The sequence below is a fragment of the Pongo abelii genome, chromosome 5 (genome assembly GCF_028885655.2).
Source record: "Pongo abelii isolate AG06213 chromosome 5, NHGRI_mPonAbe1-v2.0_pri, whole genome shotgun sequence".
In the NCBI taxonomy this organism is placed as follows: Eukaryota; Metazoa; Chordata; class Mammalia; order Primates; family Hominidae; genus Pongo; species Pongo abelii.
The window spans coordinates 161,703,344-161,717,001 of NC_071990.2; the positions used below are offsets into that span (position 1 = coordinate 161,703,344).

The 13,658-nt window shown below is 47.8% G+C and overlaps 1 protein-coding gene across 1 annotated transcript in view; it reads left to right on the forward strand.

The window, feature by feature from the left end:
* Window positions 1-1,335: 1,335 nt before the first annotated feature.
* Window positions 1,336-13,658, forward strand: part of IGF2R (insulin like growth factor 2 receptor) — a 138,421-nt gene continuing 126,098 nt past the window's right edge. Inside the window, exon 1 of the mRNA XM_024248233.3 lies at window positions 1,336-1,642. Within this exon, the coding sequence (XP_024104001.2) occupies window positions 1,494-1,642 (149 nt within the window). The 5' untranslated portion in view covers window positions 1,336-1,493. The remainder of the gene's footprint in view (window positions 1,643-13,658) is intronic.

The following is a 13,658-nucleotide window of genomic DNA, read 5'->3' on the forward strand; positions in this document are numbered from 1 at the left end:
CCGCCCGCCTTGGCCTCCCAAAGTGCTGGGTTTACAGTCGAGAGCCACCACGCCCGGCCACCACAAACCCTTTTTCAACGTCCACAGTTCACACCTGAGCTCTCCCTTTGAACCACTGCAACACTTTCCTTTCTTGGGCAATATATTAATAACACGGTGGTTATGTCACAGGCCTGTGACTGGCTTGGGCTCAAACCCTGGCTTTTTCACTTACTAGCTGCAAGACTAACTAGTTATTTAATTTTTCCATTCCTCACTTTCCTTATCTGCAAAACGGGTGCAATAAAAGCACCCCTCTTACAGGACTGTTAGGATTAAATGAGCTAAATCACAGTGTCAGAACACTTCAGTACTTGGTACATAATTACTTGCTCAAGAAATGTTAGCTATTATTGGGTCATGATTATTTTTATGTGTTTGAATTCCAGCTTTGTCACATCCCAGAGTGTCTTTGAGTAAGTTACTCAGTATCCTTGTGCCTCAATTCCTCATCTATAAGCAGGTTCCCATCTCATAGGTTTTTAAAGATTCATGCTTACATGCTTAGCAGTGTCTGGTATGGAATAAGCACTAAAAAAGATGAGCTTTTATGATGATAATGATTACTATTTTCAGTCATGATTATTTTGTATCTTTGCTCTAAAAGAAAGTGAATTTTTTTAGTTCAAGACTTTTAGATTCTACTTTCATTGTGGCTAGCTCACGGCCATCCACGTAGTGAATTAATAAAGCTTTGTTGAGTGGCACTTGCTTGACAGCGACACTTTTGTCCACTCTTTTACCTTGCTGGATTTGTGCTGCCTTCCTTGCTGTAGGAAGCCCACGCTTGGGAAATAACATTCCCACAGAAGGTCTGAGAGGCTCTGACGGGCCAAGGTGGGAAACCCCTATGATTTGACTCCACGGGCATTAAAGTGTGTTCCCATCCCCCACGGATCCGCTGCCACTAGGCTGTGCTAAGGCATTTACCTCCCTGGCACTTTGATCCAAGTTCCCTATTTTCCCCTACTCGTCGATCGAGGTTGGGAACAGTTGCTCTAAGCTGGGAAGCACCCGCCACGATCCAGCAGGGCGCGGTGGGAGGGGAAACTGAGGCCCGGCTAGGCTCTCTCGCCGCGCCCAGCCCGCCTAGGGGCTCAGGCCCCGGGAAGCACCTGGCGCCTGCGCCCCGCCCGCGCCGCTTCCCGTCCCGCGCGCTGCGCTCACGTGACCCGGGCCTGGGCGGAGCCGGGGCGGGCGGGGGTCACCTGAACAAGGGAGTCACGTGAGCGGGGGGCGGGGGTGGGGGGCGGTGCCGGGCGGCTGTCACGTGACGCGGTTCCGGGGCTGCCGCTGTAGCTGTCGCCGAGCCCAGTCGAGCCGCGCTCACCTCGGGCTCCCGCTCCGTCTCCACCTCCGCCTTTGCCCTGGCGGCGCGACCCCGTCCCGGGCGCGGCCCCCAGCAGTCGCGCGCCGCTAGCCTCGCGCCCGCCGCGCAGCCCGGGCCCGGCGTGATGGGGGCCGCCGCCAGCCGGAGCCCCCACCTGGGGCCCGCGCCCGCCCGCCGCCCGCAGCGCTCTCTGCTCCTGCTGCAGCTGCTGCTGCTCGTCGCTGCCCCGGGGTCCACGCAGGCCCAGGCCGCCCCGTTCCCCGAGCTGTGCAGGTGGGTGGCCCGCCCGGACGCAGGCTCCGCTCGCGGTGCCCGGGGCGAGCGGCCGGCGTGGGGGGCGGGGAGCGCTCGAGGAGCTCCTGGGGTCTCCAAGTCGCCTCCCGTCCGCGCCGGGGTCCGCCCCGTTCCCGAGGGAAAGTTGCCTGCGTGGTGTCCGGGAGTCCCGCCGGGTCCCGTGCGCAGGCGGGGGGCGCGGGGGCACACGCGGTCGTGGCGGTCCTGGAGCCCCGCGCCCGGCCACTTGTGGCTGTCGCTGAATCGGGGGTGGCTTTGTGCGGAGCGGTCGCTCCGGCCCTTGGGGTCGGCGCCTGCCCTCGCGCGGCCGGGCGTCCGGGAAAGTTGGAGGCAGGAACTCCAGTTTGCTTTGTTCCCGCTGGGCGTTTGCATCAGAGTTTCGCCAGCGGGGCACCGGTGAGGCCCCTCGGTGGGGAGAGGCTCACCGGGGCGTTGGAGCCCGCAGGAATGGTCCTGGAGTTGAGTGTTTGTGGTTTCATTTGCTGATTGATTTCCCCCCGTGGGCTCATTTTCTCTTTAAAGTTTTTTTTTTTTTTTTTTTTTTTTTTTAGCAGGCGGTGACTTTTGTCTTCTTTAGATTGGGGGCAGGGGGTGTCGTCCAGTGTGAGCTTTCAAGACTTGACCCTTCACTTCTCTGAGCCCAACTTCCTGCCTGGTTGCTCACATGATGTCATTGTCTCCGGGGTGGATTATTCTAGTGGATCTTGCTCTGGGAACCATGATTGTATAACCCATCAGTCCCATCGAGGGCTGTTCACCTCCCACAACTGCTAGCAGTCCAGGGCCTGGGGAACTTCGAATTTCAGGAATTTTCTGTCCATCCTTTTCTGGACTGTTTAGGATGATGGAAAATTCAGCTTTTGTTTATTTTTTTAAACTTTGGTAAAAAGGAAGCAGGATGAAAAGTTTTGAACAGACAACAGTTTCTCCCTGTTACTGTTACTTTTACAAGTTACTTTTCAGAGTGAAACAAAGTTGAACCTGCTTTGGGCTGAACTTGGAGTTTGTGGTAGGGTTTATGAGGGGTTCTTATTTTTCCCTTGCGTCAGAGATAGTTTTATTAGCACCCCTGTGTTCAGAACATGCAGAAATTAGTCAAAGGAGGGTGAGGCTGATCTCACAATAGAAACTCTTTGGAAAGGCCCATATTTTTTATGCTGCCTTTTTTGGAAGGGGAAGAGTGGATGGAGGGAGAGTTTGTGACACTAGTTTATAGACCAGTTAGCTACCCTAAGATACATAGTTACTCCAGTAACTAGCATGATACAGAGAAATGGTGGCAACTTAAACGAGGTCAGGCTGAGACCAACATTTAGAGGAAGGCATTTTGGAATAATGGCTTCTGTGACCAAAAATAAGAAATTAACTCGCCTGGGAGCGGTGGCTCATGCCTGGAATCCAGCACTTTGGAAGGCCGAGGTGGGCGGGTCACTTGAGTCCAGGAGTTGGAGGCCAGCTTCAGCAACATGACAAAACCCCGTCTCTACAAAAAATATGAAAATTAGAGCCGGGCGCGGTGGCATACTCCTGTCCTCCCATTTAAGGGAGGCTGAGGTGGTAGGATAGCGTTAGCACCGGAGGTCGAGGTTGCAGTGAGTTGTGATCGAGTCGAGTTGCACTCTAGTCTGGGCAACAGAGCAAGGCCCTGTCTCAAAAATAAATAAATAAATACAATAAGAAATTAACCCAGCTGGCCTAGTGAGGTTGAAGTCTTGGTCTTGTTAACAAATTGAAGTTTGTTTCTTCACAGTTAAGATTAAGGTTGGCTTCAAGGGCAGACTGATACTTTGGCTGATTGATGGGACCCTTACTTTTGCATTAGGTTAGTCGTGGCAGTGTCTTGAACCTGTGTTCACGAACCTGATCTCCAGGTGGAACACGGCCTCTTGGTCTAGTAGGAATGGCCTTTGTATCTTTACGTTTTTCTGGCCACTGTCACATGTGGGCATAGTTAGCGAATGCTGAAGAGGTTTCTGAGGTTGATATGCATTGTGAATATAATAAGATCTGCCCTTTGTAGTCTTAGAATATCTTCAAAGTTGTGTTTAATTTTTCTGCCAGATTTTCTTAGGACGACAAATCTGCCAGTCATTTCAGAGATGGATTTTCACCCACCCCTTTCCCTGTTACTTCCCTGTAGTTGCACATGCAGACTTCTCCAGAGCCACTTGCAATCTCTACTTTAAACCCAATATGTGCAAAGTGAACTTCCTATCTGTTCCTGTTTTATAATTTTTTGAGGCAGGGTCTCACCGCGTTGCCCAGGCAGAAGTGCAGTGGTGCAGTCATAGCTCACTACAGTCGTGAACTCCTGGGCTCAGGCAGTCCTTCCACCTCACCCTTCTGTGTAGCTGGGATTACAGGTGTGTGCCACCCCACTTGGCTTATTATATATTTTTAAAAATTTTTAATAGAGATGAGTTGCTATGTTGCCCAGGCTGGCCTCGAGCTCCTATCCTCAAGTAATCTTCCTGTGTCAGCCTCCCAAAGTGTTGGGATTACAGGCATGAGCCACCGCCATGCTGGGTTTATGTTCCTGTTTTAAATTGATACCTCTCCTTAAATACTTTTTTGAAAACTTTTCTTGGGGCAGGGGAGGTATCAGTCATCTGTACTTTTATGAGATAGAACTGGCTAAAATTTCCATAAATGTAGCATGTAGTTGAGGAATAGGAATGTAAGTCGATTTTTTTTTAATTTGATACAAAAAATTTTACCAAGTGTCACCAAAGTGTGGTGTGTTAAGCTCCATTTTAATTTTGTTCCTGGGCATCAGTTTGCTGAAATGTAAATAACTCGGCCAGGTCTCCACTGTGAGCATGAAAAGTCGAGTCCTACAAATGTCCCCGTTTGTTTTTGCTGCTTGGTCACACGGAGGCAGTCCCAAATGTACAGAAGGATCACATTCTAAATGTTTGTAAATTGGTCATTTCATACATGGAATGTGTTTTTCCGTTGATAGTATTCTTGTTCATTGTATGGCCCCCAGAAAGTCATTATCCTTGCAAAGGTTTTGGAGTGCCCAGACACCATATGGCTTTAACAGAATTCTAGCCGTAAATTCTCATTGTCTCTAAAAGATGGAGTTGGATTTCCAGGAAAACAACCTCTCCTCCCAAGCCCAGCTCTCTAGAACCTAGAGAGAATATTTCTCATCTGCAGTCGCTTAGACCAAAAGAGGGACATGCGGGCCTGCTTCAGGGGTGCCTGCCAGGCACCTTGTGGGGGCAAAGCTTCAAGGTGACCTTTGGCTCTGAGCACTCCTGGGATGGGGTGCTGTTCCTGGTGCAGTTAGTTATTGGGAGGGATGAAGGAGACAGCACCATTTCAGCAGCAGCTTTAACTGTGTCCATGCACGTAGAGGGGCCTGCCCTCTGAGTTGTGCGTTGAACAACAGGCACGACAAAGGCAAATTTCCCAAAGTGTATCTGGCTTGAAGCAGCGCTTTAAATAAGTGCATGGTTTTTTGGAGAGATTCGGCAAAGCATTTTTCAAGTGTCAAGTGGATTACTTGCCAGGTGATCCCTGTGCTGAGTTAGAAGTTAATGATTCTTATGCAGGTATTTCTTGGGAGGTGATATTGCTAGTACAAAGTTAGTAGAAAACTTGTTTCTGAGGCTAGTGTGATAGGCTGTGGGACTGGCCTGTAGAGAAGACCTGGGGTAGGAAGGAGTGCTGAAGGTCAGTAGAGGGCGGGAACAGTAGAGCAAGAAGAGGGCATTCAGGAGGAGAGGAGCAGAGGCCAGGCCATGCAAAACCAGCAACAGTGTCTAAAGTGATCTCAGCTTGTCAGTAGCTTTACTTATTACCATATGCTTTAAACTTTGTAAAATGTCGTGTTATATATGTAATATGCAAGTTTCCACCCTTTAGTTAGGTGTTAACAAGATGCTTAATGGGTGAGGTCTTAACAGTGTGCATTAATGATAGAATAATGCATTGGGATGGTTAGATTTAAGGTAGTTAAGAACTTCAAAATTTATACAGGACAAGTTTTCCCCAAATTGTTTAGGTATAAATGCTAGGAAGTTTTTTTTTATATTGAGGACAAGAGAATAATGAAGCCAGCTGGGAGTTGAGGTTGGTTTAGTTACTGTCTCTAAGGAGATTTTTTTTTCGCTGTAATTTTTCCAAAGGAACAGTGCTTATATGCCTAATTTGAGCCACATGTTAAACCTGGGTCACATCCATTTGTGTGTGTGCATTTCTTTCAACAGTAAGTGTATGTGGAAGCCTAAGGTTGTTAATTATGGTTACATTAGATCTCATGGATTAATTCTCAGAACAGCATCCTGACAGATTCCCAGGAAATGAATGCCTGAGTTGGGCCTCACATCTTTTATCAGCATTTCATAGAGAGGGATTTTTAAAAGATGGGGCTGAGAGGAATAATTGAGATGTTCCCTTCTCTATTTTGATCTTGGTATATAAACTATTGTATTGGGGAAAGAATTGAGCAGTCTCTAGAACTGAGCCTAGTGGCAGAGAGTAGCTTATCACTTTGCAGGTGCTGTTCTTTTTCTTCTTTCTTTTCTTCTTTTGATTGTCCTAGCCACAGAGAGCTCTTGCTAATGCGGTAACTGGTCATGAATGGTGTATGAGGAGGTGGGCGTAGCAGCTGTTTGACTTCATGGGAACCACCAAACTGTAATACCAAATTACAATTTTGCATTTCCACCAGTGATGTATGAGAGTTCCAGTTCTATATCCTTGTCAACACCTGCCAGTCTTAGGTTTAGCCATTCAAGTGGAGTTGTATGGCTCAGTGTGGTTTCAGTTTTCATCTCTCTGCTGACTCATGATGTTGAGCAAGAAAGGAACATCTTTTCTTGTATTTATTGGAATCCTGGATGATGTTCACCATTATCATGTGCTTACTATTTGGATATTTTTTGTAGTGTCCTTTAAAAATCATATTTTGTCCCTTTTACCCCTTAAAAATTGTTTTTGGGTTCTTCTTATTGAGCTTTAAGAGCTCCTCATGTCTTCTGGGTACAAGTTCTTTCTTAGGTATGTGTAAGGTATTTCAGTCTTTGCCTTGCCTTTAAATTTTCTCAGTGATATCCTTTGAAGAACAGATTTAAAAAAAATTTGATGGACTATAACTTTTTATGGTTTGTGCTTTTGGTAGCTTAAGAAATCAACCTTAAAACTAGTGACATTTGACCTGGGTAATTTTTTGTTTGGAGGGTTATCCTGGGCATTGTAGGATGTCAGCCAGCATTCCTGGCGTCTACTCACTAGATGCCAAGACTGTACTCTACCACTCCCCTCCCCGGGTGGTAACAAATAAAAATGTCTCCAGACATATCAAAGGCCCTGGAGGGGAGGGGGCCAAATCACATCCAATTGAGAACCACTGGCCTACCCCAAGGTCTCAAAGATTTTCTCCTGTGTCTGCCTCTAGAAGTTTTTTGGTTTTAACTTTGATTCCTTAACTCTAGGATCCATTTTTGTGGTTTAATATTTATATATGATGTTTGAAGAAAACTCAAACCATATTTTTCCTTTGCTCTCATTCCATGAACAGTCATCAACACAGAAGACTTCTGTGATCAAATGTGTGGTGGTTTTTACCCAGGCACCAAGCAGTGACCCCTGGCCAATTCAATTCCTGACCCTGTCTACCTGGAGATAATGTCAGATGCCACAGGTTTGGGGCTCAGTTCCCGAGACCGCTCCCCACCCCACACCAGTCACAAGTCCGGGCCTCTGGAACTTCTGACCAACTGGCTTCAATTTGGGGTTCCCACAGTGCCTCTCTGGGTCTGATTAATTTGCTAGAGTGACTTACAGAACTCAGGAAAACACTGATGATTAGCAGTTTATGAGGATATTACAAGGGATACGGATGAAGAGATGTGTAGGGCGAGGTATTGGGGAAGGGGTGCGGAGCCTCTGTGACCTCCCTGCCTCACTACCCTCCAGGAATTGCCGTGCATTCACTATTTGGAAGCTCCCCCAACCCAGTTTTTATGGAAGCTTCAGGAGGTCAGCATTTCTTCTCCCAGGTATAGGGTGGGACCCCTCACTGGGGAGGATCTTAAGACCCACAGTCCAAAAGCAGGGAAGATGAGAGTCCTACCTCGGGGCAGGTGGAGAGATTGTTTCCTGAGGCCTGACACACCCAACATTATAACAAAAGACCAACACTAGGACTGTGAAAGTTAGCAGCCAGGAACCAGATGGAAAAAAAAACCCATACATATATATAATATATATATACACATACATATTATATATGTATTATGTATATATTGTATATGTATTATATTTATTATATATGTATTATATATATTATATATAATATTATATATAATATATAGTTATATATAATATACACGCACACACACACATATAAATAACACCACAAAAAGGGTAAAAGTTTATTTATTTCCATGAATATATCTAGTTCTGTTTAGTAATAATTTATGAAATGTGCTTACAGCTCTGTTTTTAAGTAAGATTGGGCTACAGTTTTTTTGCTCTGCTGTTCTTGACGGATTTTGTTATCAATAATATGTTTGCTTTGTGGAAGGAGCTAGTTAGCTTTTAGTATTTTTGTATGTGGTGAAACAGTTTGTATATAAGATGGACATTTTCTGTTTCTTAAAGTTTGGTAGAATTTACCAGTAAAACTGTCTGGGCCTGGTGCTCTTAGGTGGAATATCATCGGGGAGGAATTTTGATTATGGTTTCAGTTTTATCTAGTTTATTTTTCTATTCAGATTTTCTACTTTTTCTTGGGCCAGTTTTGGTAATCTCTATTTTCCTAGAAAATTGTCATTTTAATTGTGTATTCATATTTAATAAGTAGCATGCTACTCTCATATTTTTGATACTCTATAGCTCTAGGTAAATTTTAAAAATTCTTGATGTTTAGTTGTGTGTACTTTTTTAAAATTATATTTACTAAAGACTTATTTATCTTTTTAAAGTCTTTCCGAAAGAACTAGTGTTTTGTTTTTTTTATCTTTTCACCATTTATTTGCAATTTTATTAATTTATCCACTCAGTAACTTCTAACTCATTTTTCTGTTTCTCGTTTGAATTGAATGCTTAGCTCTTTTATTTTAAATCATTTTGCATAATTAAGAAATATATTTAAAGCTTCATGTTTCTTTCTTCGGAGTACCATACCACTCATAGATTCTGATACTTTTTTTTCCTCCATATTTCAATTTTGTATATTTCCTTTTTGGATTCAAAAGTTCTATCTGTTTCAACTTTGTGGACCCACTAAATTTTTAGATTTTTGTTTTTTTCAGGTCAATGGACTTTGGGGGTTTTAAATTTATTTTTTCCATTGTGCGGGTAAATGTGGTGGAACTTACTGACATTTCCCTTGTGGCCTAACACCTAGTCAAGTTGGGAGGGTATTATGTGTTTGGAAAAAGTTCTCTGTTTGGGTCAAAGTTACTCATGGTGCTGTTCAGCTTTTCTTTGCCCTAACTCTTCTTCGGCTTGTCTGTTGCTTTTATTATTTGTATCTGGCTGCCGCTGTGGACAGGCACGTAGCCGGATGTCGTTTGCTGCTGTCGCCCAGCTTACCAGTTCTCCCGTGGTTCAGATGCTCTTCTGCTTCCCTGTTGTCTTTTGTTGCAGGATCTCAGCTGATGTGTAGTCACAGCTGCCTGTTCTTTCTGCATGGACGCTGTAGCTTCTGTCAACCCTCTGAAGATCTCTCTTAAAGTTCTGCTCTGATTGCTGTATTAATTATTTTTCCTTGGGCCCAGTTTCTTTGGTTTGAGTTTGTCACCATGATTGCATGGTGCTGGTGCCCTTGCAGTGACAGGTGACTCCTGACCGTGCACTCTGCAGTGGGTTTCCACCCGACCTTGGCTGCCTCCTTGTGCAGCTGCTTGGGGTAGGGCTGGGAGCAGTTGTTGGAATTTGGCTGTAGATTGTTTTCGGGGAGACTAGGGGATGGGCAGGATGTGCCTCTGTGGCTGTTCTTGGCGCTTTAGGTCCTTTCCACCCTCCCAATGTCACCCCCAAGCGCTGTTCCTGCCAAGACACAGCTGCTAAACCCCTGTTGATTGCTGCTGGCAGCGTGTGGCCTGAGACGGGGGATCTGGATTGTTGAGTTGGCCGTGTCCAATGACTTCTTTTCTCTGGACCTCATTTTCCTCCTCAAGAGGGGTGGGACTTAGTTTTCTTTCTCTCTTTCCTACTTGAAAACCTCTCATTAGGGAGTTAGTTTTGGAAGTCACTTTCCTGGGCTTGCATCCAGATTCCTCCCCTCACAGGCCTTGGGCAAGTCACAGAACCTCTGAGGTCTTCCTTTCCATGTGTGTCCAGTCAGGATGCTAACCATGTTTGTAGGCTAGGCGTGGGACGCTAACCGTGTTGTAGGCTAGGCGTGGGACGCTAACCGTGTTGTAGGCTAGGCGTGGGACGCTAACCGTGTTGTAGGCTAGGCGTGGGACGCTAACCGTGTTGTAGGCTAGGCGTGGGACGCTAACCGTGTTGTAGGCTAGGCGTGGGACGCTAACCGTGTTGTAGGCTAGGCGTGGGACGCTAACCGTGTTGTAGGCTAGGCGTGGGACGCTAACCGTGTTGTAGGCTAGGCGTGGGACGCTAACCGTGTTGTAGGCTAGGCGTGGGACGCTAACCGTGTTGTAGGCTAGGTGTGGGATGCTAACCGTGTTGTAGGCTAGGTGTGGGAATTGGAAGACATTTTAATGCCTGGCACGTCCTCGGTGTTCATTGGTGCTGTAGTGGTAGCAGTTGCTTTATCTGTAAGTTACAGATGCTACCTTACATCAGGGATTTATTTTTATAACCTGTTTCTCGGCCTCCCAGAGCTCTCCATTAGTGTCTTGGGGTTTTTGCCTCAACCAGAGAGCATTTCTTCTTCATCTGTTTCATGATTGGCACTCCACGTAAGCTTCCTTATGAGAAAGAAAGGTTTCCACTGTTTAAAAAAGTTTCAAAGCCACTGGACTCCGTGATTTTCGGGTCCATTTTGCATCCCAAATTCTGCAGTTCTGAGGTTTGCAGCCTTGAGGAGTCCTTCCTCACTCAGATTCCCCCAAACAATGAGGAGCTTGATAATTCGAGGTGTGGAGTTTGGGTGGGGGCCGGGGGTCACCCTCCTGCGTGTGGTGGCTTGGTCCCAGGCTAGGCTGGGAGAAAGGGGGCTGTCGTGGTTCCAGGGCAAGAAGAGCCATCCTCCCTGTTTCCCTGTGGTAGGATCAGGAAGTCTCAGCTAACTTCTGCACATGGTCAGGGGGGTCCTGTCCTCACTTAGGCCTCTCCAGGCCTCCCTGGAGGGTGGAGGAATGGGTGCTGTTGTAGGTGGGAACAGAAGTGTCCAGGCCAGTGGCTTAGATGTGAAAGTGCTTCATAAATTCCACCTTACTGTGCAACTTAAAAAAAAAAAAGTACGGTGGCTTAGATTTTTGAGGTGCCCAAAGCAATGTGTCATAAGCCTATTTTTGTCTCCGTGTTGGCCAGGGCAGAGGGGCACTTCCCTGTGAATCCTCCAGGGTGGGGAAAATCCCAGGCGCTCTGTGAACCTGGCCCTTCAGCCAGCTGGAGACCTTTGGTGGGAGTTTTCTTTTTCCTTTTGTGTGCTTTTCGATCCCCTGGGGGCAACCATTATTCAGTACATCTGGAGGGCAAGTTGTCCTGGAAGAGGAAGCAGATCCTAGGAGTGTTGTCCCTCACAGGGAGAGGTGTAGGAAGTGAGGGGGATGGTGGAAGTACTGGCCCGAGCTCTGTTTTCAGGAATGTGTGACAGCAAAAACTGTCCTTTGCAGTTGAGTTGCCTGTGGGCTGTGGCCTAGAGGGAAGGTCAGGAGGGTCTTGCCATCAGGGCTGCCACCTTCTTCATGCCTGCTGTGTGCTGGGAGGAGGAGAGAGCTCCTTCAGAGCGGACCCACCATTGGATTTTGAGTGTGTGTAAAATTAACTCTTTGCTATCTGCATGGTTATCTGTACTCCAGAATCAGTTATACATTTTAAAACAGCTGTTTAGTACTTTAAAAAACTCCCCCAGCACTCCCTGCGCCCCACCCTGGCCTGCAAATAGAGTGCCAAGCCACCAGAATAGAAGCGCTAAAGAAGCGGGTTTCCTAGAAGTGGCAAGCCTGAGACTCCAGTGAGTCACCCTCATTGTTCCCCTGAGGCACCCTCCCTCCACCTGGTCTCTGCTCTTGAAGTGTCAGTTATGCCACCACTTCTCTCTTTTCTTTTCTGTCTTTTTAGAGTCACCCCTTTAGAGTGACAGGCAGCGTGAGCTCATGGCCTTGACTTTGCTGGACATGCAGAGGGAGAGGAGAGCTGGTGGCAGAGTCGGGGGTTGGGCCCCGGGGATGGGGCTGTTTTATCGGAGAGTCCGCTGTCCCCAGGCCTTTCTGTAAGAGGCTGGAAGTGAGGGAGTGAACCAGGCACCCTGATGGGGGGCCTGCATGTCAGACCCAGTGGGAAGCATGTCTGACTTGGTTGAGAGGTGGCTAAGGGCCCAGTGTGTCTGGGTGGGCTGAGCCACTGGGAGAATGGAGGGAGGGGCCAGAGAGCATGGAGGACTAGCTGTGGCCAGGTCACAGAGGCTGTGGGACTTTGGGCTCCCTCTGGGTAAAAGCCAGAGCCCTTGAGGATTTCAGTAGATTGGTGGATTGAAAGGCACATGAGCCGGCGCTGTGGCTCATGCCTGTAATCCCAGCACTTTGGGAGGCCGAGGCGGTCAGATCACAAGGTCAGGAGATCGAGACCACGGTGAAACCCCGTCTCTACTAAAAATACAAAAAAACTTAGATGGGTGCGGTGGTGGGCTCCTGTAGTCCCAGCTACTCGGGAGGCTGTGGCAGGAGAATGGCGTGAACCTGGGAGGCGGAGCTTGCAGTGAGCCGAGATCGCACCACTGCACCACAGCCTGGGCAACACAGCGAGACTCTGTCTCAAAAAAAGAAAGAAAGAAAGAAAGGCACATGGAAGATTTGATTGCTTGGATTGCCTTAGGGAACTGTGAGATCCCTAGGTGAGCGTTGCAGTTGAGCACGGTAGCTGCTTTTCCTCTTCAGGTTGCCTTTAGGCTGCGATGGAGATAGCATGAGCTCTGGAGCAGGACAGGCCTCTTTCTAACATGGGCTTGGCCACTTTGTGAATTTGTGACTGGAGACAAGGTCACGGACCTCACTGGGACCTCCCTAGGCTGTCCGTTCTGAGTCTGTAAGAAGGTGGAGAGGGGCAGCCTCAGCTGGGTGTTAGGCTTTGCGGAGCCTCTGCTGTCTGATGTTTGGCTCCAGCATCTTCAAAGCAGGGGCTTCTCTCCTGTGTCCATCTGATTGGCCTTTGTGAGGAGCCGTCACCTGGCGGTGGCCTCATTAGCATCGTGGGCCAGCCAGCCGAGCTGACAGCCCGCAGGTTTTCTAGAAAGGCCCACCTTCCCTTGTAGTTTGCACACTCCAGGAAGGGCCCTGGGTCTGGGAGGGTTTTCTGGGACCTTGGTGACAGGGAGAGTAGGGGGCTGAACATTAAGGTCTGAATTCTGCGCGGGGGGCTGGATTGTCCTTAAAGGCAGTTGACCTCAGACATCCACATGGCAAAGCAGGGAGTTTAGCCCATCTTCTTTATACATGAAGAGTTTAGCTCTTCTTTATACATGAGGAGCAAAGTATGAGACCACCCAGGTAATTGCTCTGATTGGAAGAAAATCATCACGGAGCAGGGTTTAGGGTTGAAATACTGGCTTGCATCCTGTAGTGTTGAGTTGATCTGAGCCAAGGCTAGCAGAGAGGACCGGCCATTTTTGTGGTAGCTTTCTGTTGTGGAGGGCACTTGCCCACCGCCTGGGAATACCACGCCCTGGTGTGTTTGCACTTGTTCTGTTTCCCCTGCCGCTCTTCTGCTGGAAGCTCTGGACTCACCTGTCTCTGCTGTGGATGGTGCAGGGTGGGCAGGCCCAGAGCGGCATACTTGTCCTGAGAAGTCCCAGGAGGCAGTTGAGTGTGTATGTGTGCATGAGTGCGTGTGTGAGTGCATGAGTGTG